Source organism: Callorhinus ursinus, unplaced genomic scaffold, assembly GCF_003265705.2.
Source record: "Callorhinus ursinus isolate GAN/ISIS: 27379988/994484 unplaced genomic scaffold, GSC_fseal_2.0 scaffold38, whole genome shotgun sequence".
Classification (NCBI taxonomy): Eukaryota; Metazoa; Chordata; class Mammalia; order Carnivora; family Otariidae; genus Callorhinus; species Callorhinus ursinus.
In genome coordinates this window covers 13621259-13644029 of record NW_027397100.1, presented here as the reverse complement: position 1 = coordinate 13644029, position 22771 = coordinate 13621259, and the positions used below count along the sequence as shown (strand labels likewise).

At 54.7% G+C, this 22771-nt stretch overlaps 1 protein-coding gene across 1 annotated transcript; it reads left to right on the top strand.

The window, feature by feature from the left end:
- The first annotated feature begins 9653 nt into the window (after positions 1–9653).
- Positions 9654–22401, top strand: MYLK2 (myosin light chain kinase 2). The gene is made up of 13 exons (XM_025876679.2): positions 9654–9705; positions 10176–10253; positions 10308–10650; positions 11569–11870; positions 13481–13586; positions 14195–14288; positions 16521–16630; positions 16715–16856; positions 19139–19209; positions 19333–19461; positions 20029–20181; positions 20374–20506; positions 21505–22401. Exons 1-13 carry the CDS (start codon positions 9654–9656, stop codon positions 21583–21585), a joined length of 1794 nt encoding a protein of 597 aa, XP_025732464.1. The 3' UTR covers positions 21586–22401.
- Positions 22402–22771: the final 370 nt, after the last annotated feature.

The following is a 22771-nucleotide window of genomic DNA, read 5'->3' as shown; positions in this document are numbered from 1 at the left end:
TGTGTGTGTGTGTGTGTGTGTGTGTGTGTGTGTGTGTGTGTGTGTGTGTGCATAGTAGTAATTCAAATGTATTTCCATATTACTGCATGCTTTGTAAATGCCAATTTTAACAGCAGCATACTGTTCCATTGTTTTGAGTTTGCTTCTTTTCATTGAAAATGCTTGTTTTGCAAAGAATTTTTCTAGACTCTATTTATAGGACAGATTTGTTTGTGCCTCTAATGTATCCCATCTCTAAATGAAATGTTTCAAACCATTTTCAAGCTTTGTAATTAAGATTTTAAAAGAAAATATAAACCCCTCCCCAAAGCATAGTTAATGACATTATCCTGGCATACACATTTTCAAAATGGAAGGCTCCTTTTGGCTGCTGGGATGTCAATGTTACTGGCACTCATGCCTAGAGAAAACGCTTATTGGCCTTTGGCAAAGCCTTTCTGGAGACAACTCTCTTGTTATGTTATTTTAAAGTCTTGGAACTCTGCATTTTCAGACAGACTTACATAGTTAATTGTTGTCTCCAAGCCTTCAGATCAGATTTGAAAAGAGAACACCCTTTGTCTTTCTTAACTCTACCTGGGGCTGTGATGTGTCTTTTGGGAAGAGTAGGGGCAGGGAATCTAATCTCACTTCTGTCACTGACACACTGCGTGATTTGTAACAAGCCACTCCTTTTCTGGACTTGTTTCCACATCTTTCAAACGAGGAGATTGAATCGGAAAGATCAGTAAGGCTCTTTCAACTTGAGTATTTTCAGAATTTTTTTTTTAAGATTTTTATTTATTTTTTATTTGACAGAGAGAGAGAGCACAAGTAGGCAGAGCGGCAGGCAGAGGGAGAGGGAGAAGCAGGCTCTCTGCTGAGCAGGGAGCCCAATGCGGGGCTTGATCCCAGGACCCTGGGATCATGACCTGAGCCGAAGGCAGCTGCTCAACCGACTGAGCCACCCAGGCACCCCTATTTTCAGAATTTTTAACAGGCCGTTTGTTCTAACCACGCCAGGCCTTTCATATTTATATTTTTCTGTAGCCACCTGGTCAATCACTGCAAGAGGGCACTTCTAGGGAGCTCTCCTGCCCCTGGATTGCCATTTGAACTTCAATGAGGTATGCTGGAGACCAGTGTGCTGTCTTGTTGAGGACTTTCCAAGGGTTGTTCTGAAAGCGGAAATCTAGCCCAGATCACTCCAGGGGACTAATCCCTGAATAATGTCCTCTGACACACACACATATTTTCTGATGTTTCTCTTGACCTTGGAACTGGTTAAAGACTGCACAGAATGTTCAACGAATTCTTACTACCACAAGGAAGTCCCTCCCATCCTTGGCTTTTCCAAGATGTGAGGATATCTAGTAGTGGTTTTTCTGTTGTTGGAAGCAGTTTAAGGACATCACAGTAAAACTGATACCTTGCCTTTTTGCTCTTCTGTTTGTCTCCACTGCAGGTTTTACATTGTTCATGGTCAAGGGGACTTGGATTGCTTTGGGTTAATTGTCACAGGGTTCAGGAAGAACACAGTATTTAGTGGATAAAGCCCTAGATTAGGAATTGAGAGAGTGGCTTCTGGCTTTCTGACCTTGAGCATGTCATTTGAATTCTCTAGGTTCAATTTCCTCATCGTAGAAGTTAAAACAATGTTTCTAGAAAGGACCTTTTCCAGCTCTTTGGAGGACAGCTTTAACATGACCCAAAGGCACTCGGAGCAGTAATGGTGACTGTCCCATTGGGCACTTGTTCCTGTTGGCCAATGTGACTCAGTGTGACCATGCTTGAGTCATATGCTCAGTATTAATTATCAATGGGTATGTGTCACCAGGGGTTGCCAGAAGCCCCTGCTGTTTACCCAAAGATAACAACCTGACAGGACAGGGCCAGCAGCTGCAAGTTAACCAGCAAAAGGAGCAGAGAGACCTCTTAGAGACTCCATGGGAGTTTGTGCAGGCAACACCAGAGAGGGATTTGAGTTGAGCCTGTAGAAATCACCCTTACTGGCTGGAGGTTGATGTCTGTGCTGGAGGCTCACTGATTGTTACTGCTCATTAGCCTTTTTCTTTCCCTTGTGGTAATTTGTTACTGCAGCAGTAGGAACAAATCCAAGAAGCCACACAGTGCAAGCGCTCAGAGAGGAGTGGAAAGGGGCTGCCAGGACCCATTGCCCTTCACGGCTTCGGTTTTTGTGCAGCTCCTTCTCCTTGAAACATCTGTCGTGACAACTGAGAGTTTCTGCATTTTCCTCACAGAACATTCCTATTACTCAGAGGCCTCAGGAAAATGGGTAGGAATTAAATTGCAAGCTCAGCAAATGGGGCTGGGGGACTTTTCCTTGGGACAGCAGTCCTCTGGGGGTGGTCTGTGGACCTGCAGACCAGGCTCATCAGGACTAGAAATGCGAATTCTCCAACCCCACTGCAGACCTCCTGAGTCAGACACTCTGGATGTGGGGCCCAACAATGAATGGGTGTTTTAATAAGGACCGATGCATGCCCAAGTGTGAGGACCGCCGTGCCAGGAAAGACCTGCTGGTCCTGAGAGACAACAGGTTTCCCAACTCAAAGGTTCTATGGGCCGGGGAGCCAGCAGCCATTCTCTCCCATGACCCTTGGTGCCCAGGCCAAACAAGAGGGGATCTGGTGAGCAAGAACACTCCTCCCCTCTGGAGCTCCCTGGGGTGTCACCTTTGTGAGATCTGCCCATGTGACACAGGAGAGCTGCTGATTTGTTGAGTAGGTATTTATCCCCCTAGCCAACATCCATTACCAGAATAAAGGAGAGCAGGAGACTTTTCCATGGGGCCTTCCAACAAGTCATATGACAGATGAGGAAACTGAGGCTCCACGCTTAAATTACCGTTCCCAAAGTCACACTGCTAGTAGGTGGCAGAGTGTGGATCCAGGTCTGTCTGCACCGCACCAGGTGCATCCCTTGAGTAGAGCCAGCTGTAAGGGATGGGCATTCTCGGGCTCCTGGCTCTTTTTCAGACTGGGTGACGCTTGATGAGTGACCCCCCTGGGTGAAGAAGAGATTGTTTCTGTCAACCTCCAGGGCCAGCAACTGAGGACTTGGGAGCAAGTGTCTCGTGAAGGTTGCAGTTTGGGCTGGAGCCCTCACTCAGCTCTTGACTTTGCAATGGGAACCTCCAGCAAAGCATCCCAGAGGCTGGGAGGCAGGTCCTCTTTCCCCACTTTGCACAGCAGGCATCTTAGACCGTGCTGAATGCTTGGGTTCCTGTCAGGGAGGTGGTGGCTGCCAGTCAATAAAGTCACAAGCTTGCCAGGGTGGTCAAAGTACCAGGAGGTGCTTTGCTCCAGCCCCCTCCTCATCCCTGGTTTGGATGCCCCTGGCCATCCCAGGCAGGGCTGCTGCTTGCAGCAGTTGCTTAGAGTTTGCCATGCACCCCCTGGTTCTTATGGGAACCCCGTTTAGCAAATGGACCTCAAGTTTTATAAATAGCACAATGGCAGGCTGGGAAGCTGTCCTGTGCAACAGGACAGAACATGCATTCCCCGCTTTTTGAGCCATTTCCTAGGCTTGTGTGACAGGAGTAACTTCTTGTGCAAAGTTGAATTACTTTTGACTCCCAGGTCTATACTCCGTACTTGGGTCTTGCTTCTGCTCTTTTATGTGTCTGCGTTTGTCCCCCGCCCCCACTGGCCCTGCCCTCCTGAAGTGGTGCTTCCAAGTCTGCTCCTGGGACGTTTCCTGTTCTTGGAACAGCTGCACCAGCCTGGGGTACCCTCCTGCTATTTGATCTTATAGGGAGGTGTCCAGTGGCCCTGGGTAATTTTCAGATGACCTTGTTCCTCTGACGTCATTACCTGGCTATTTTTGGCTTTGCTGTTTATGCTGCAGAGTTGGGCTGAGACGGGGGACAGGGAGAAAGTGAAGGTTTCCCATCATCCCATGGCCCCACCAAAGTGGGAGCGCTTGCTCTTCAACACTTATAGAGCACCAACCTGATGACGCAGACTAAGTCTCCTTCACTCACTCACGAATTCACTCTCCAGCAGGCATTTAGTGGTATGGAGTAGTGATTAAGTATGAGGGCTCAGGAGCCGAACAGCTGGGGTTTACATTCCTGAGCCACTAGAACACTATCTCTGAAACCTTGGGCAAATTACTCCTCTGTGCCTCGGTTTCCTCTTGGAAATGGGAGTGATAGCAGTATCTCCTCCAAAAAGTTGGAGTTAAGGAGTCAGTATGGCACACGGTAAATACACAATAAATATTTGTGGCTATTACTATTACTAATGGCACCCCTTTTTGCACTAGGTCTTTGGGATACAAAGTTGACTTACATGGTCCCTGTCCTGAGGTGGATCTGGATCTAGATCCCCAGAGCCCCAGATACTGAGACAGTGTGCACGGTCCACATAACAAGTCAGAAGAGAATGCCTGCCATATGCCACGTTTGTACCCTAACTTGGAGGGGCATTTCAAAGAACCGAGGTGACATTCTTGTCCTGGGGGAGCCGCAGAGCGGTGGTTCTCAACCCCGACAGCACATCAGAATCTTCTGGGGAGATTTAAAATCTACCAGCATTCTGGGCTGCCCTTCCCAAATATTGTGCTTTAATTAGCCTGAACTCAGGAGGGGCTCAGGCTTCGGGAGTTGTGAAAGCTCTCCAGACATTTCCCATGTGCATTGGGGCTGAGAAGCCCAGCCCAGGCTCTGGAGCTGCACCAGCCAGGCTCTCTCAGGAGGGCCTCAAAGCTGGCTCTCTGACTTGCGGGTTCTCAAACTTGGGTGTGCATGAGAACCACCTGAAATGCTGGTTCAAGAGAGAGTCCTGGGGCTGCCTTCTAAAGAAGGCTTCTTTGAAAACAAACTCGGGGGGCCTGGGCACTGAGAAAGCCTGCCGGAGCCATGCCTTCATCTGAGAAGCCATCCCTGACCAGCAGTCCCAATCCATGCTGTTTTCATATCTCCTATGCAGCTTGTACCACTTTCTGTCTTGAAGTATAGAAATCTGTGTACATACTGATACATTTCAAATTATTTATTAATCCGTTTAGAGTCACAAATGGTCATTTTGAAAAAAATGGAAGATCCAAAGAATAAAAACCATCTCTACTCTCATACCTACTAATATGTATATTTATATCCCTCCAGACATTTTCTCATTTTCCTAATAAATTTTTTTTTAAGATTTTATTTATTTGAGAGAGAGAGACCATGAGCAAGAGAGCAGAAGCAGGGGGAGCTGCAGAGAGAGAAGCAGGCTCCGCGCTGAGCAGGGAGCCTGATGAGGGGCTCGATCCCAGGACCCCGGGATCATGACCTGAGCCAAGGGCAGATGCCTAATCGACTGAGCCACCCAGGCGCCCCCTTAATAAATGTTTTTAACAACAAGAAAGGATCCTACTTCATGAATGACTGAAATTGCACCATGTGATGATTCTATCGCTATTCTTCAACATCTCTGTGTCCCCAAAGTGACCACGTTAGCCCTTGCCACAGATTAGAGCTTTCAGTAAGTAATCTTAGCAATAAAACTCCATAATTTCAAGATGGATCAGTGTGTCATTTGGGCTTCCAGAGGGATCTCTGTTCAGTTTGCACACAGAGTGTCCATAGACTCTGCTTATCAGCCTCGGAAGGAAGGACAGGGTCTTACCTAGGCCTCCCCCAGAGGCCTGAGAGGTACTGCCACAGCCCCGGGTTTAGGGACCGGAGGTGGGAGAGGGCAGGAGAAAACAGCCCTGGGTGGCTCCCATGTCAGGACCACAGGAAAGTTGTGAGGGGAATTGGCTGCTCTTTGGAGTCAGAAAGGTTACTCAACTCCCTGGATTTTCCATCACAGCCGAGCAGGGAGAGGGTCAGGCCGGGAAACGTCTTTTCTGAGCAGGGCCTTTTAAAGCCTCTTGGCTGGGTCAATTTCCTTCCAGGAGCCAGGGAAACAGTGCCCAGGGAAAGTTAACCCCTCCACTCCCAAGTAATTCTCCCAGGGATGGGTGAGCCTGAGAGCCCAGGCTTCTGGAATGCAGAGCCATCCAGGGCATGAGGCCTAAGGAGCCATGAACTCTGGCTGGAGAAATCTTCCTTCTGGCCTTGTTAAATCCAACAGGCATAATTGCATCCTGCTGACCTTAATTTCCCTGGCGGGTTTAATTGGTCCTGGCATTGCCCCACTTCCTGCCCTGCCCCTGGAGAGGCAAAGAGGGTGGCTGCACAGCTGGTGCAGGGCGGGAAAGCCCCATTTTAAGGGTGGGCAGGGTCTCTGGCAGCCCCCGGCCAGGAGGAGGCGGTTTCCCCAGGCCCCTCCCCTGTGCCTCCAAGGGCGTGCTGAGAAGCCCGGGGACTCCCAGGGAGCAGCTGGCCCAGCTGAACTTAACCCTGGGCAGGCGAGCAAGCTGCAGGCAATCCCGTGGATCCGGAACCAGGCCAGCCTCTCATCCCAGCGGTAGGGACCGCGGAGGAGCCTGCCGGGACAGCTGAGCCCTCTACCTGGGCTGTCCACTACATTATCTAGAGCCCACAGTGCTGCCGGTGCTGTGCCAAGCGCTCTACATACCGTGTGCTCGCTAAGTGCTCCCAGCCACCCTGGGAGAGGCAATGGGGCAGAGTGGTTATTGAGCTGAGCCTGGGCTTAGACGGTTCAAACCCAGTTCTGTGAGTTTGCCCTGTGACTCAGTTTTTCCTGTCACATCTGTGAAACGGGGAGAAAAGAGCTGACACTTATACAGCACTTACTGTTCTAAATCCTTTATACACCACCCCTATGAGGAAGGTGCTCGTCCTGTAGGTAAGGAAACAGTGACAGCGTTTGTCCAAGCCTTGGTTATTAGTCTCAAAGCTCCTTAACCACTGCTCGGTAGGTTAGTTGTCATGAAGTTGCTTACCCTGGGGCCTGACCCACTTAGTAAGAGCTTAAGAAATGCTACTTATTTGGGAACCATAACAGTAACAAATGTAACAAATAAAGCCCCTTATGTTGTCTCAACAAGAGGTGGTGCTGGATTCAAATCCGGATAGTTTGCCGCTATTCAGTGGCTGTGTGACTCTCTCAGGGGCGAGCCCCTTCCCCTCTCTCAGCAACAGCTTCCGCACCTTTAAAGTGGCCTAATCCTTGGCCCCGCAGTCTTTTGTGAGGAGCCAGTGAGCTGGGTAAAGCCCTTGGCAGAGTCAGGCCTGGCCCTGAGTGCACACTCAGTAAGTATGATGCCGACAACCATGGTTAATAACAAGGGGATGTCAGCAAGGGCCGTCGTATCCGAGTAATCCCACAAACCCAGTCCAGAGCCTTGCCAGTCAGTCGCTTACTCACCAAACACTGCCTGACAAGTACACTTTGTGCTGGGGACGCACGTGAGCATCATAAAGCCCTTGCCCTCAAGGGGCTCCCAGAGACCGTCAATGGTGGGATCAGCCTGGAACCAAAGGAGGCCAGAGGAGGAGGGCCCAACATCTCACGCAAAACCGGAACATGCTGTGGGAACGAACAAATAGAGGGCCGGGGGCTCCCAAGAGCAAGCACAGAGAGGAAGCGTTGCAGCCTTCGGAATCCTATCAGACCATAGAGGGGGCGCCGGGCAGGGAGAGACAGGTGAGACACAGGCTGGGAGATCTGGGGGAGGAAAGAGGACCTTGGGTTTTGAAGAAGGACATTTCTGGCTCAACTCCCTCGTGGAGTGACTTTGGGCACATGACTCTTTTGATCCGCCATCTTCATCCAGGGAACAGGATGGAAGCTCCCCACAGAGTTATTATCAAGATGAAGTTTTCAGACAACATGCATAGAGCTAACCGCAGGCCCTCATAAAAATGGGAGCTCCCTTCCCCTAGGAGAGCCTGGGTTCATTCAGACCCTAGTTCAGTCCCTGACAACAACCCACATGGCTTTGGATAAGTTACGGAACTGCTCTGTGCCTCAGTCTCCCCATCTGTAGTAGTACCTACCTCATTGGGTTGTTCTGAAGATCACATGAGTGAATCCACATAAGAGCACTCGGAGTGAATACTAGACAGGCTTTCATCAGTATTTTTGCTCCCCAGAAGAGGCAAACTGTCACCTGCACCTGGAAGGAGAGAACCGGAGGTGAGGAGGGCCAGGAGGGGCAAGAAGTCACCGAGACTGGGGAAGGAACCCCAACTTTGGTCTTTGCTAGCCTCTACCACCAACAACCCCAACATTTGCTCACTTAAAAAAAAATCACTCATTTTGAATAGTATTCCATTCACATATTTCATGGTGCAAATAAAAAAAAAGTAAAAGGGTGTGCCGTGATGTCTCCCTCCCACCCCTGCCCCCCAGTTTCTTGCTTGTCATCACAAAGAAATTCTTATGTGTATAAGGTGAAAGTTTATATATTATTATATATATTACCCCCTTTTGCCCAATGATAGCATATTGTACTTGCTGTTCTGCACATGGCTTAAATTTCTTTCTTTTGTTTCCCCTCCATTTGGGAGGTTGCTTCGCATCCTTTCATTCCCGGCCTCGTCAATCTTGTTTACAGCTGCATAATTTTCCTTTGGTCAGACCTGCTGTTTTCTCCAGTCATTTCCGCCTCCCTCCCTCTGGGGGAAGGGGTGGTGTCCTCCATGGGAGAATTAGAGTTGGGGGGGAGGCCCTGAACCCAGATGCCCCCTGCAGAGCTGTTTCCAGTGCACTCAGCCCAGCTGGTTCTCAAGGCCCCCCTCAGAGACAGGCTCTGGGCAGGCAGTCCCTGGATGATGGAAGGCTCTCCGGATCATACCTCTCCCCATCCCATCTCAGCTTGATCACCTCGGGCTTGAGTGGCCCCCAGTTCCCCACTGTAGTCAAGGATCTTTGGAAAAGACTCTCCACCAGCCCCCCTCCTTCCAAGCAGGCCAGGCTCCGTCTCCCCAAGAGCCCAAGAAAAATACATTTTCCAAAAGAAAATGCTTTCAGGCCCGTGGACATGTTGAGCAAGTGCCCCTGGGACAATTTCTTCCCCAAAGATGCCCCCAAGCAGGTCTAGAGGCCAGGAGCAGGGATCATGGGCACAGAGCTGGGCAGTGGGGTCAGGGTGATTATCCCCTGGGCCTGCGTGGCTCTCACCAGCTTCTGGGCAACCCCAGGAGACGTGGCATGCAGGTGGGCAGAGCCAGGGCTCAGCCTGAGCATAATCTTGTCCTCTGGCCCTGCCGGGGAACCCCTCTTGTGCCAGGCCCCCTGCCTGATCCCGTCCAAGCCAGCGATACTGGGCAAGGCCTGGGGAACGGCTGCTCCCTCAGGGGCCCAGGGGCCCCCTCCCTTTTCTCTTCCTGCTTGTTCCAACACTCTCCCCCCCCCCCCCCCCCCCCCCGGTCGGGCTGTGGGAAGAATGCCGTGTCCTCTGAATGGGGGCCAAGAGTGACAGGTGGTGGCGGTCCGGGCTGCATGGCCCCTGGTGTAAGAGATCCTCTCTTCCGTCCCCGCCTCCCCTGCCTGCGCCCCTGCCTCCGCCTCTGCCCACCCAGCCCAGTCCCTTACAACTGCCCCAGGAGAGCTCCTGGGCAGCCGCTGCAAGTCAGGCGGCCATCAGGTTGCCCCTCTCTGCTCCGGGTACCTCTCTTCCCTCAGTCAGCTGGCCCTGGCTCTTCTCTGCCAGGCAAGAGGAAGAATCTGACAGCCTGACACACCTCACTCTTCTTTCTGCAGCTAGAAAGACTTGAGTTAGACAAGCAGAAGCACACGCCTCCCTGCCTCATGGCGACAGAAAACGGAACAGTGGAGCTGGGAATCCAGAGCCCATCAACAGGTGCCAAGCTGGGGCAGGAGACAGAGGGAGGAGCCTGGGAAGGGCTGTTGGACTCCAGGGCCGGGCCCATTCCTCAGCGGGAGTTCTGGGTCCCAGGCCTTTTTGTATGGTGCGTGAAGGACCCAGAAATTAGAACAATCTCTGGGTAAGGTTGCGCTGGGTCGAGGGCCGACCGGAAGCCCTCCCCGGAGAGACTGGGAAAATGTGGAGCCCCCATGCATGGCGCCTAAACATTCAGGGCGAGCGATGGTGGGGGCATCAAGGTGTGTTAGAGGACCAGAAGTCTCCCACAGGGGCCTCCAAGGCCCCAGCAGCCCATCTCTAGAGCCCATGAAACGGCCCCAGAGCCTCAGTGGGACAAGTATTTGCAAACTGCTGCCTAGGTGGGGACTTGGGCCCAGAGCTGGTCACTGGTCAGCCTGGCTGGGGGAAGACGGTGGACCCTGACTGGGATCTCACTTCCTCTGCAGACAAGGCACCTAAAGGTACAGCAGGTGAAGGACCTCTGGCTGCAGAGAAAGCGTCTGGTCCACCAGATCCAAAGAAAGGCCCTGGGACCCCAGATGCAAAGAAAGAACCTGGGACCCCACATCCAAAGAAAGAGCCTGATCCACCCACCCTGAAGAAAGACGACAAAGCTGCCGCCCTAAAGAAAGAGGATGGTGCCCTGGCCCAACCCTCCACCGGCAGCGAGGGCCCCAAGGGAGAAGGCGACCTGGGTGGGGGCCCTGCGGAGGGCAGTGCTGGGCCGCCAGCAGCCCTGCCCCAGCAGACCGCGACAGCCGAGGCCAGCGTCAAGAAGCCCAATGCCAAGCAGGAGGCCTCGGGCGGCCAGGGCCCCGGAGAGCCCAAGGTTCACAAGAAGGCAGTGGAGGGCCAAGCAGGGGCCAGGAGGGGCTCGCCCGCCTTTCTGCACAGCCCCAGCTGCCCCGCTATTATCTCTAGGTGAACGTCCCCTGTCGGGCAGTGGGGAGGGGTTTGAGGCTCTGCAGTCGTTGCGTTTAGCTCCTCTGTCTTGGGCCTCATCGTCACTGTGTTCCATGCTGGATTGGGCAGTTTGGATGTTTAGCATCTGTCTCGGGCATTGGCTCTCCTACCTTGTGCCCCTGCAGAAACCGGGACTTGGTGATAGTTCATAGACACCTGGAATGTCAAGACAGAGAGGTCCTTGAAGACCTCTTCACAAAGCATCTGGAGGCCAGCGTCCCCCTTACTCCATGAACTTGGTTCTAGCCGAGGGCAGGACTGAGATATCAGGAGGAAAAGATAACCATTTTTCTTACTATAATATGAAATAATGACTAATCATCAGATTGATAGATCATTACTAATGCTTTCATAACCATAATATAGCACCAGTCTTATAAGGCAATCCATTAGACTTACCTTAATGCTAATCACATGAATGATATTAGTGATAAATTGCAAACCACAATACTACCACTACGTCAGGCTGAATTATGTATTGATATCAATTAATACATTGGTATCACTGATGCATTAATCCATTGCATTGCCAGAGTTTGTGTGAATCAAGAGCTCCATAATCTCCCTAATTGTAGCCACCTAATGACTAACCAGAACAACAATCCTATTAGTAGATATTAATGATCTATTAGTGCATTGATAGTCAAGGTAATGGCCACAGACCTGCATGGTATTATTAACGTCCCTTGATTTCGTATAAAGTGAATTTGGATGCCTCACCCCATGCATTTGAGGCTGTGGTGGGGACTGGGGGTGGGGTGGGGGGTGGTTGTATCAGCTCCAGATTGCAGAAGAGGCTCTGGAAGCATCGAGGCCTCCCGGAGGCAGAAGCAGTGCTAAAGGCATCACCTCTACCTCTGTGTTCTCACATTCTAGACCTGAGAAGCTGCCAGCTGAGAAACCTCTGAGTGAGGCATCGGAGCTTATCTTTGAAGGGGTGCCTGTGACCCCCAGCCCCACAGATCCCGGGCCCGCCAAGGCAGCAGAAGGAGGGAAGAACATCCTGGCAGACAGCCAGAAGGAAGCAGGAGAGAAGGCTCCAGGCCAGGCTGGCCAGGCTAAGGTGCAAGGGGACACCTCGAGGGGGATCGAGTTCCAGGCTCTTCCCTCGGAGAAATCGGAGGTGGGGCAGGCCCTCTGTCTCACAGCCAGGGAGGAGGACTGCTTCCAGATTTTGGGTAGGCCAGGGGCAGGTGGGGACTGGGGAGGGCACGGGGCTCCCCAGGTATCCCCACGTCTCCCTGTTTAGAGGACTGAGCTGCTCTGAGCCACGCCTCACCCAGGCTGACCCATCTAGGTGTCACACAACTCTAAGAAGTATAAATCCCTAGTCCTTTTGATAGATGGGAAAACGGAGGCTCCGGGAAAGGGAAGTGGAGTAAGTGCCCCAAATCCACAGCTAGGATGGGATTTGAACCTGTCCAAACAGACCCACTTCAGAGCTCACTTTTGACTTTCTTCTACTTTGTCTCTAACGGGGTTTTGAAAAAAAAAAAAAAAAAAAAAAAAGCAGACAGGTTTTGGAGCAGCACCAACTCTCTGGACAGTGGAATTTGAAGTCAGTCTGTAGAAGGGCTCAAAGGCCAGGCTTTGGTAGTTAAAGGACATCCTGGAGGGGGTAGGGAGGGTCAAGAGAGCCATAGCGGGTTCATGAGCTGAGGAGCACAGGTGCCTGTGTACGGGAGCAGCAACCAAGGAAGCTGGGCACATGCGATGGGGCAGGACTGTGAAGCCGCCTCAACTGATGATCAGACAAGGAGCTGGTGGTTGGGTGGTTTAGTCAGTGGGCAGCAGGAGCCACTGGGCACGAGCGAGCTTGGAGAGCAGGTGAATAGGGAAAGGGCCCGGGTGGGGGTGCGGCAGGGCTGGGGGTGGGGTGAGATGGGGTCAGAAGAGCCCAGAGTGTCCTGACACCCCCCTCCTCCAGGCTGAGGTGCCCCGGAAGCCCGGCCAGCCTGCCCGGTCAGCAGCACAGTGCCACCAAGACGGGGTGGGAGGGCCTGGCGGCTGGGCAGCAGCCAGGAGCCCTGCCTCCTCCCCCAAGCAGCAGCAGAGACTTCTGCCCTGCCCCCTCCAGAAATCACATCCTTGGGGTGACGGGACCTGAACAACCTCCAAGGGCCGTCAGATTCATCACCAGTCAGGCTTCCCTGCTGCCTCTTGCTATTTATAAAGAGGTTTCCATTCCCCATGACTCAGCCTGTGAGCCGCCAGGGCCCGCTGTTCCCCACGGTTGCCGCTAGGTGGCAGCCTCTCTCTACCAAACATCTGGGTCCCGTTCTCCTCCCCGGCCCTCCCCCTGCCCTTGGGTCATGCCCACGTTGGGCAGCCGTTCAGGAGGAGGGGCCAGCTTGTGGTGTAATTAGAGGGGATGGTAGGCAGGTCCCGTCACCTACCCCATCATTCAGACATAGCCTCTCTGGCGCTCCACCATGATCATCCCACCCCCCACCCTTTCTTTCTTTGATGGAAATGGAGATAGCTTGGGATGGAGACTTCATTCCTTATCATGTGGGAGGGTCTGAGAAGTCCAATCAGCTGTCCCCATTGTTGTGTCAGGAGACACTGAGCCCCCTCTGACAGAGTCCCAAGGCCATTTTGTGTGTTGGTAGTAGAGCTGAAACTGGAAACTGGGCCCCCTGCCCCTATCCCGGAGCCAGCTGTCTCCTAGGTATCACTTGGTGAACCTCCCTGGATGGGGCCCAGGCCAGGCAGGAGGGGGTGGTGCTGGGGCGCCTCCCCAGCAGCCCCTGGCACTGACCGTGGTGGCTCTGCTCTGCCTCCCCAGATGATTGTCCGCCACCCCCAGCCCCCTTTCCCCACCGCATCGTGGAGCTGAGGCCCGGGAACGTCAGCAGTCAATTCAGCATGAACTCCAAGGAGGCACTGGGCGGGTGAGAGCTGGGACCCCGAACCCCTGGCCCATGGGCAGGAGAGCATCGAGCCCCAGGGCCTCACATCTTTCCCGTGCAAGGCCCAGACACACCCCGATTGGACATGATCTACATGGACACAATTACTTCTGCATGGTTACTTACCCCCTCGTATGCAAGCTGTCACATGGGTTGACATGCACTCGGTTCACTGTCTCACACACAGACACACCATTGATCATTGACTCATTTCCCATAGGAAGCGAACAGTATTTTCCTGTCTGTTTCAGTTACAGGCACCACCGTGACCCCCTCAAAGAGCTTCATAAAAAGCCCTCCAGGTGCCTTCTCCTAGGGCCCAGAGCCCCAGGGCCCATGGTTACCAAGAGGCTGTGAGTTGTCACATCAGGGGCCAGCCTGTGGATGAGTCTACCCATCCTGTGCCCATGGTTGGTGTGGTTCAGCCACTGTCCCTGCCACAGAGCTCCCAGCTTCAGGAGGGAGTCAGGCTGGCTGGGGCAAGCGTCCCAGCTCACAGAGGGGGACCCAGACAGGAGCAGAGCACAGACGCCCTACTTCAGCCCTGTGCCCCTGGAAACCCCCTCACTCCCCACCTCTTCTCTCTTCAGTGGCAAGTTTGGAGCAGTCTGTACCTGCACAGAGAAAGCCACAGGCCTCAAGTTGGCAGCCAAGGTCATCAAGAAACAGACACCCAAAGACAAGGTAGTAGGGGCTGGCTACGTGGGAAGGGGAGGGGATCCTTTGAGTGGGTACCTCTCACCTCCCTCCACCCATATGTCTGCACCAGGGGCTTGGTGTGTGAACCTTGATGCGCTGAAGATGTCATTCAGATAGATGGACAGACAGACAACCCTGCCACAGGGACCTGAAGCCCCTACCCATAAACAAGACACTTCAGTTGGTGAACTTATCCTGGGGACTTCCCCTTCTAGGCACAGGACGTTCCTGTCTTCTGTTTGGTTCAGTCCAGCAAACGCTGATGAGCGTGGGCTCTGGGCCAGGCCCTGCGCTGGGCACGGGGTTCCCTAAGTGAAATGAATATGGTTTGCGCCCTCACCAGGGAGTGCCAAGGTAATCAGGCTGCGTCTAGAGCTGTGCCTCCACACCTGGCCCGGGCCTAGTTCAGAGGACGCCGAGGCAGTGTGTGTTTAAGGAACGAATGAAAGAGTGGATGAATGAATGAATGTAGGCAGAGGCTCATGTGGTCAGGGGGTCAGGTGTGTGAGGGGGCGATAACCACCTCGCCACCTGTTGTGGTGAGGGCGTAGCTCAGGAAAGCTAGGGTGGGGGTCAGACGGGGGTCAGGTGGAGGTCAGGCAGGGGTCTGGAGGGGGCTGTGGAGGAGCCTCCAGATTCAGCTGGCCAGTCTCTCTCCAATGAAGGCTCAAAGGAGGAGCTGGTTCCCGTGGAGAGGCGGGGAAGAGAGTCTCAAGCTGAGGGGACTGTGAGAAGGAAGGAGTGAGGCCAGGAGTGACAGAGACCTGTGGGGGACCCTTGGGTTGAGTCAAGGGAACCGAAATGGGAACTTATGGGCATTTGGGGCAGAGACACAGCATGCGCGGAGGCCTGGAGCCTGGGAGGAGCATGAGGAGAAGCTCCAGAGCCCTGTGGTCCTGCTTCTCGATCATGGCTCTGTGCACATCAGGAAGGCATGTGTTTTCCACGTGACTCCGCCTTTCTCCAGCCTTCCACTTGACTGCGGGGTCTCCAGGCCTCTGTCATGGACCTGGCTCAGCGTAGATGCTCCAGACATATGTGCTGTGGAGATTAATTGGAGTCAGCTCTTGATTAATTAATTAGTGAGTACTTTTTCTGGGCCATTCACTGTGCCGGGTGCTAGGGAAGCGGCAGGGAAGTGTCTTGAGTCCCTGCCTTCCTGGGCCGACACGCTCAAGACAGGGGCAGACAACTCAACATGACCCACACAGAAAGCATGGCGTCAGGAACTGAGCGGTTCTAGAAAGGAAAATAAAGCTAGGAAGGGCACAGGGAGTGTGGGGCCGATGGGGGCTGTTAAGATAAGGTGGTGAGGTCAGGCCTCTTGAGGAAGCGGTGGGTAGAATGAGATGTGAATGAAGGAATAGAATCACGGGAAAAATGGAAAAATTGGGGCACTGATGTGATGCTGGGGGCTGAGGGGACGGGCAGGGGGAGAGGCCCGATCTGTAGCTTTTAGCCATTTCCCTGGTGTCAGTATTCCTACCACGGCCGACTTCAAGCTACCATTGTGACGGTTGGCGTTCACCCTTTCTGAAAGTGACAAGTAATGGCAGCCTAGGCCAGGAAGGCAGTGGTGGAGCCGGCAAGAAGGTACTGGATTTGAAATCTAGAGGGATTTCCCTCTAGACGGGTGTGAGAATGAGAGGAATCTGGGACAGCTCCTGGCTTTATGTCCTGCACCCCTGGGCGATGGGGCGGGCGCTCTTGCTGACAGGCAAGCCGAGGGCAACTCAGCTGTGGGGCAGGGGCCGTGGCAACGGTTTCATTTGGACCTGAGAGATCCAGGAGATCTCTTAGCCATCCCAGGGGAATGGCAGTCAGGCCGTGGGAGCCATTGGTGCCTGCAGTTCAAGGGCGCGCTCAGAGGTGGAGATGCGTATTTGGGAATCGGTCACATCTGCATGGAATGGCATGTCCTGGGACTTGAGGAGAAAGCCCAGGGAGAGCGTGCAGTGGGGAGAGTGGTGAGCGGAGGACTGGCCCTCGGGCACCTGAGTATTCAGGCAGGAGGAACAGTGTCCTGGCCGGAATGACCGGTGGCGTGGACACGGGCTCCGGGTGGGGAGAGATGGGAGGTAAGGAGGCCAGCAAGGAGGAGGCCGGGCAGTGGTCTAGGCCAGGCCTGACAGGGCCAGTCAAGAGCAAAGGTATGGAAGGGGAGAAGGCAAGGAGCGGTGACACTCAGCTGGTGCCCCTGGCTTCCCTGGTGCCCAGGAAATGGTGAAGCTTGAGATCGAGGTGATGAACCAGCTGAACCACCGCAACCTGATCCAGCTCTATGCGGCCATCGAGACCTCGCACGAGATAGTCCTGTTCATGGAGTAGTGAGTGTCGGCAGTGGGGCAGGGGGCCGGGTGGGGGTGCCAGCCGGCCCGGAAGCAAGCCTGTAGAGGGCTCTGTGCACACAGCATCGAGGGCGGCGAGCTCTTCGAGAGGATTGTGGATGAGGACTATCAGCTGACTGAGGTGGACACCATGGTGTTTGTCAGGCAGATCTGCGACGGGATCCTCTTCATGCACAAGATGTGGGTTCTGCACCTGGACCTCAAGGTACTGGGGCCGGGGCCTCCTGGGAGGGCTCAGGAGCAGAAGCTGACCCCCTGAAACCAGGGTTGCAACCAGCCAGCCCTATCCCCTCCCATCCAGCCTAGTCTCCTTCCCTCCACCCTTCTAGCTGTAGATCCCAAAGGTTTATTGAGGCTTTGCTAGGTACCAGGAGTGAGGTATCCAACGGAGAGTAAACAAGACTTAGCCCCAGCTCTCAGGGGCTTCTAGTGTAGTAGTACTAAGCACACAGCCTCTGTCCTGCGAGCCCCAACCAAGCTCAGCATCTCACACATAGAACTTGCTAGGCATTGCTGAAGTGTCTGCCTCGGTGCTGGCCCCTCACAGGCGCTGTGTTTGTTCATGCATCCTGCAAGTATCTGTCGAGAGCCTACTCTATGGCAGGCAGGGTTCTAGGTGGTGGAGATCCAGCAGTGAAGGAGGTAGACAAAGATGCCTGCCCTCCTGGAACTTACGTTCTAGAAGGGGAGTCAAGAAAACACGTCCGTGAGGTATAGCCTCAGCGCAGCAACATACACGTGCTAGGCACTAGCAAAAACGTTCCGTGAAAGAATATTTTGTATCTCTCCTCCGACCTTGCTCAGTGCCTTGCGCGGAACGGGTCAGGGAGAGCCAGCAGGCGTGGTGCATTCAGCCAGCTGTGGCCACACGTGGCAGCGCCTGGGGCGTGAAGTCGGCCACGGGGTGGGGGGTTACCATAGGGATGACGAAGGACACGCCTCTGTCCCCAGGGGCCTACAGGTCACTGGGGGAAACAGACATTCCTACAATAGATCCTTTTAAACCGTGCCAAGTGTCATGAAAAGCACATGAGAGGAACGGGGAGACAGACAAGGTGAACTTGGAGAAGCAGGCAAGGGCCAGAGCCTTCGAGCAGAAGCAGGCAGGGGGCCGGCCCACACCGGCTCCAGGCTGGTTCCGGGTCAGAGCTGTTGGGGCTGTAAGCGCCTTCTGATGGCCCCCGGGGCAGCTATGCAGGCAGGAAGCCAGGAGGGTAAGGAGATGGGTTTCAACGGGCCAACATGGCAGCAGGGGATCTAGGAGTCGGTTGTCATGACCAAGGGCAGAGGTGGTGGGGGGCTGGCACCAGTGGCCGTGGTGGAGCGATGGGAGGTGGCCAGACAATGGGTATGTTCTGAAGATGGAGCCAACCTGATCTGCTGATGCGGGAGGGGGTAGGAGACAGGGAAAGGAAAGCATAGGGTGACTCCTGAGCTTCTGGTTGGAGCTGCACACAGCGCTGGAGGCCTGCTGGTGCCCCGTGAAAGCCAGTGGCTCTGGGGGCCGAGCAGGGTCCCCAGTTAAAGCATAGTGCCCCGGGAAGAAGCTGTCTTAAGGCTCTTTATCCTAAACTGTGTTTTTTCAGGGTAGCAATAAGTTTCTCATCAAAAAGCCGTCTCACGGTCAAGTAAGTTGGGGGAACCACGGCCTGAAGGCCCTTCCCAGGGCTCCTCAGGAAGTCTTGTGTCCTCCAGAAGGAGGTCTGAGTCTGCCTCGCACCCCCAAAAGATCGTACCCTGGGACCTTTCTTTTCTTTTCCCTGTTTTGCTGGAACACCCAGGTTGAGCTGTTAAGGTCATTAGAGGTTTGCGTCCGTTCAAAAAGCACTTTCCGAATGCACGGTGTCAGGGCCCTCTAGTCAAATGCCCACGGAGCTCTGATGAATAAGGGCCTGGCCTGGAGCAGTGGAGGACCCGGGAACTGGGGGCCGAGCGCCCGGCTCAGGGGACAGTGGCGACACACACCAGGTGCCGTGTGGCCACATAGCTAGGGCTTCTGGGGTTTCAGGAGGTGTCGAAGATCAGGAAAGCAGGGTTTTTGTGTGAAGTCTCCTGCCTTTTAACCATTGTTAACTACTTAAAACGCTTCTGCTTTGCAACCTCAGATTAGTCCTGTGTCCTTGTGTCACGTGAGGAGGAAATGGAGGCCCAGAGCAGGGAAGGATTGGCCTCACAGGAAAGTCATTCATACACTCACCTGTGCTGGGGCCACCCGATTCCCAGGAGCCTTAGCTGAGCGGACACCGGTGGGGTGGGGGTGGGGGGGCAGGGAGGCCAGGAGAGGACAGTCCCAGCCCTGGAAGTCCTTCGCAGGGCTTCAGGGTCCTCATCTGTGCCTGGAGCAAGCAGGTCTGGGGGTCTCTGACAGGCTGCCCATTCTGGCAGCCTGGGGCTCTGGTCCAGAAAGCCTGGGCCCTGGGTGGACCTGGGTGGGGAGGCAGGGTGAGCTGGGTCAGAGGTCAATCCAGGCCACCCCCTTCTCCTCAGCCAGAGAACATCCTGTGCGTCAACACCACGGGCCATTTGGTGAAGATCATTGACTTTGGCCTGGCACGGAGGTACCCCCTTGGTGGGTGGGGAGGGCAGGGCAAGCGTCTGAGGTGGGCAGGGGACAGGGGAAGAGCAGAGGTTGCGGGGAGTGGGCTGGGGGCTGCGCTCTGAGCTCGTGCTCTCACTCCCAGGTATAATCCCAATGAGAAGCTGAAGGTGAATTTTGGGACCCCAGAGTTTCTGTCACCTGAAGTGGTGAATTATGACCAAATCTCCGATAAGACAGACATGTGGAGTATGGGGGTCATCACCTATATGCTGTGAGTCCTGAGGGAGTGTGGTATTTATGGGATTGGGGCACATGGGTGGGCAGCTGAGGCCAAAATTGGCCTTGGGGTCCTGGTGAGGTCGGTTCTACCTCCCCACTCCCTCGGTCAGGGTTTTGTTGGGATTTTGGGTGTGCTAGGGGGAACCAGGAAAGGGGAACTTTGTACCCATTTTGTAGATGGAGAAATGAAGGCCCCGAAAGGCATAGTGTCCTAGCCTAGGTTCCTGGACAGCAGATTCTCGATGACCCAGGGTGGGCGCAGGGAGGCAGCAGACTTTTTTTTGGTACACTCATCATTCCTCTTCTTCACTGTAACCCTGGGAAGCTGGGATGATTATGTCCATTTTACAGATGAGAAGAATGAGGCTCAGAGAGGGGAACTGACTTGCCCAAGGTCACCCAGCCAGACTCAAACCTGGGTCTGTCTCCCTCAGGAGGCCGGGGCTCTTTTCAGCACATGGTGCTGCCTCCCAGGATCTGCCTCCATCCCTTGAGCCCCCAAAGGTGACTCAGTATCTCCCATCTCCCCTCCCTGCCCCCTGATACCCCATCTCTCCAGGCTGAGCGGCCTCTCGCCCTTCCTGGGAGACGATGACACGGAGACCCTGAACAACGTCCTCTGCGCTGACTGGAGCTTTGACGGCGAAACCTTTGAGGCTGTGTCTGACGAGGCCAAAGACTTCGTCTCCAGCCTCCTTGTCAAGGACCAGACGTGAGGCTCACATGAGGACACAGCCCCCGTGTGTGCAAGCCCAGTGTGTGTGTGTGTGTGTGTGCGTGTGCATGTGTGTGTGTGTGTGCGCGCGCGTGTGCGCCAGCAGGGCAGGAAGAAGGCCGGGACTGGCTGGGTTCTGGTGCTTCACAGGCATGCCGCCCGCCCTCACCACACTGCCCCCTCCCACAGGGCCCGGATGAGCGCTGCCCAGTGCCTTGCCCACCCCTGGCTTAACAACCTGGCAGAGAAAGCCAAGCGCTGTAACCGACGCCTTAAGTCCCAGATCTTGCTTAAGAAATACCTCATGAAGAGGCGCTGGAAGGTACCACTGGGCGGGTGGGGAGGTAGGAGGGGCTGCAGGCGGGAAGAGCTCCTGGCAGATCCCACGCCCCACCAGCCCTGCCTTGGCAGCTTCTATGGACCAGGCCTAGCCCTGTCCGGGAAACAGGATTGGCTTTTATCTCTTTGTTCCGGTACCTGTCCTGGAGCAGTGACCCTTCACCCACCACCTCCACCCTGGGGAGGGGTGTCCATTTGAAGCTCAGGCTCAGGAAAAGATCTCTGGCCCCATCACAGGCCCCTTCCCTTCATTTTACAAATATTTATTGAGCATCTACTACTTTTAGGCACCAGGAGTACACCAGTGGACAAAAGAGACAAGGATTTTAGTCTTTGTGGACTTAGTTTAGATAGAGGGTGGGGAGTTATTAGAAGGGGTTAAGGAAGGGCTCTAGAAAAAAATAAGGATGGTCAGGAGTGCCAGGCGAGAGGTTGCACTTCTAAGTAGGGTGGTCAGGAAGGGCCCACTGAGAAGGAACATGTGAACAAAAAACCTGAAGGAGGTGAGGAGTTAGCCATGCTGGTACTGGGAAGAAGAGTGTTCCAGGAAGAGGGAACAGCCAGTGCAAAGGCCCTGAGGCACAAGCATGGTTGGCAAGCATGAGGAACAGCTAGGAGGCCAGTAAAGGTGGAGTGGGATGAGCAAGGGGTGAAGAGAGATGAAGGCAGAGCAGAATGGGAAGCAGGGGGTGGAGGGACTCATTGGCCATGGCAAGGGGCTTACATTTTAGTTGGAGCGAAATAGGAACCACTGGAGCATCTAGAACAGAGAGGTGTTCAGGTCTGGCTGCCCTACCTGCTGAATGAAGGAAGGGGTCCCGGAAGATATGGTATCATGGCACCTCCTGTGGCCATTCTTGGTACTGCACCCTCTCTAGCCTCTGGCCTTTGGGGAATGAAGGAGGTCTTAGGAGCCGCTCAGCAGTGCCAGTTTCTCCTCTGCCCTGAGGCTGACTGGGATCCTTCTCCCTCCTCCCCCAGAAAAACTTCATTGCTGTCAGTGCTGCAAACCGCTTCAAGAAGATCAGCAGCTCGGGGGCACTCATGGCTCTGGGGGTCTGAGCCCCAGGAGCTGCTGAGGCCTGGACGCAGCCGAACGGTGGCCGGGGCTGAGGCCACACAGCCCAGAAGGCCAGAGCAGACAGGCCAGATCCCCAGGGTGGGCTGGCTAGGACAAGGCTGCGCCAGGCTGGGAGGCTCGGGGCTCCCCACGACCCCGCGCAGCGACTGCTTCCCCGACGTGAGCCGCCTCAGATGTGGCCTGAATCGATCCTGCTAATGCCTCCCCAGACAGGGCCCCGGCCCCGTGAGCCACAGCCCAGATGCCACAGGCCCTGTTGTTCCCTCCCTGGCTCCCCCTCTTGGAATTGCTGCCCTGGTGACCCCTGCTTGGCCTCACCTGGGGCATCCCTGGGTTGGGCTTGCTCCTAGCTGGAACGGGAAGGCTGGGGGTCCCAGCATGCGGGGCTTCTGCAGTTGTGGATGGGAGGCCCTTGGTGGGGCAGGAAGGTAGCAAGGCCAATTCCTGAGGCCCAGCTGCCAGGGGAGACAGAGCAGGCTTTGTGAAAGAGGACCTCCATGCCCCCGCCCTCCTCCCCACTCCCAACAGATAAGACCGAGTACACACCATCTGGCCTGGGCCCGGCCCCCGCCCACCTTCCTGACAACCACCAACACACAGGAACTCTGTGTGAGAGAAGGACGCCCAGCCCAGGCCTGGCGGAGGGGGAGGGGAGGGGCCTGGGGGACAGGGAGACCACCCCCGAGCTTGCCTGAGGGCCAGGCGGGCCCAGCCCAGCCACTCGGGGCCCTCAGCCCCAGGGTCACCCATGGCTTTGGATGATGGGGTCAGCAGGCCCAGGAGGAGTGGGAAAGCCATCGGGCAGTCCCCCACCTGCTCTCAGCTTGTGCCTTGTAAATAAATGTACAGGTTGGATGTGGCTTCCTTCCCTGGGTGTGTGCATGCACTTGGGTGAGGTCAGAGATGACCACCGTTCCCCTAGCGCTGCTGTGGGCTGGGCCCTCGAGGGGCCCTTCAGGGCGCAGCATGGTGGCCCCCGGTGCAGCCTCAGGAACCAGGCTGCCCAGCTCAGGCTCTGGGCAAGCGGCTTTCCCACTTTGGGCCTCAATCTGCTCCTCTGTCACAGCACCATCCAACATGTATTGGGTGCTTACTGGGTGCAAGGCTCCATTTAAGTGCCTATACGGGTATTAACTCATTTATCCTTCGCAGCAAGCTTATGAGGAG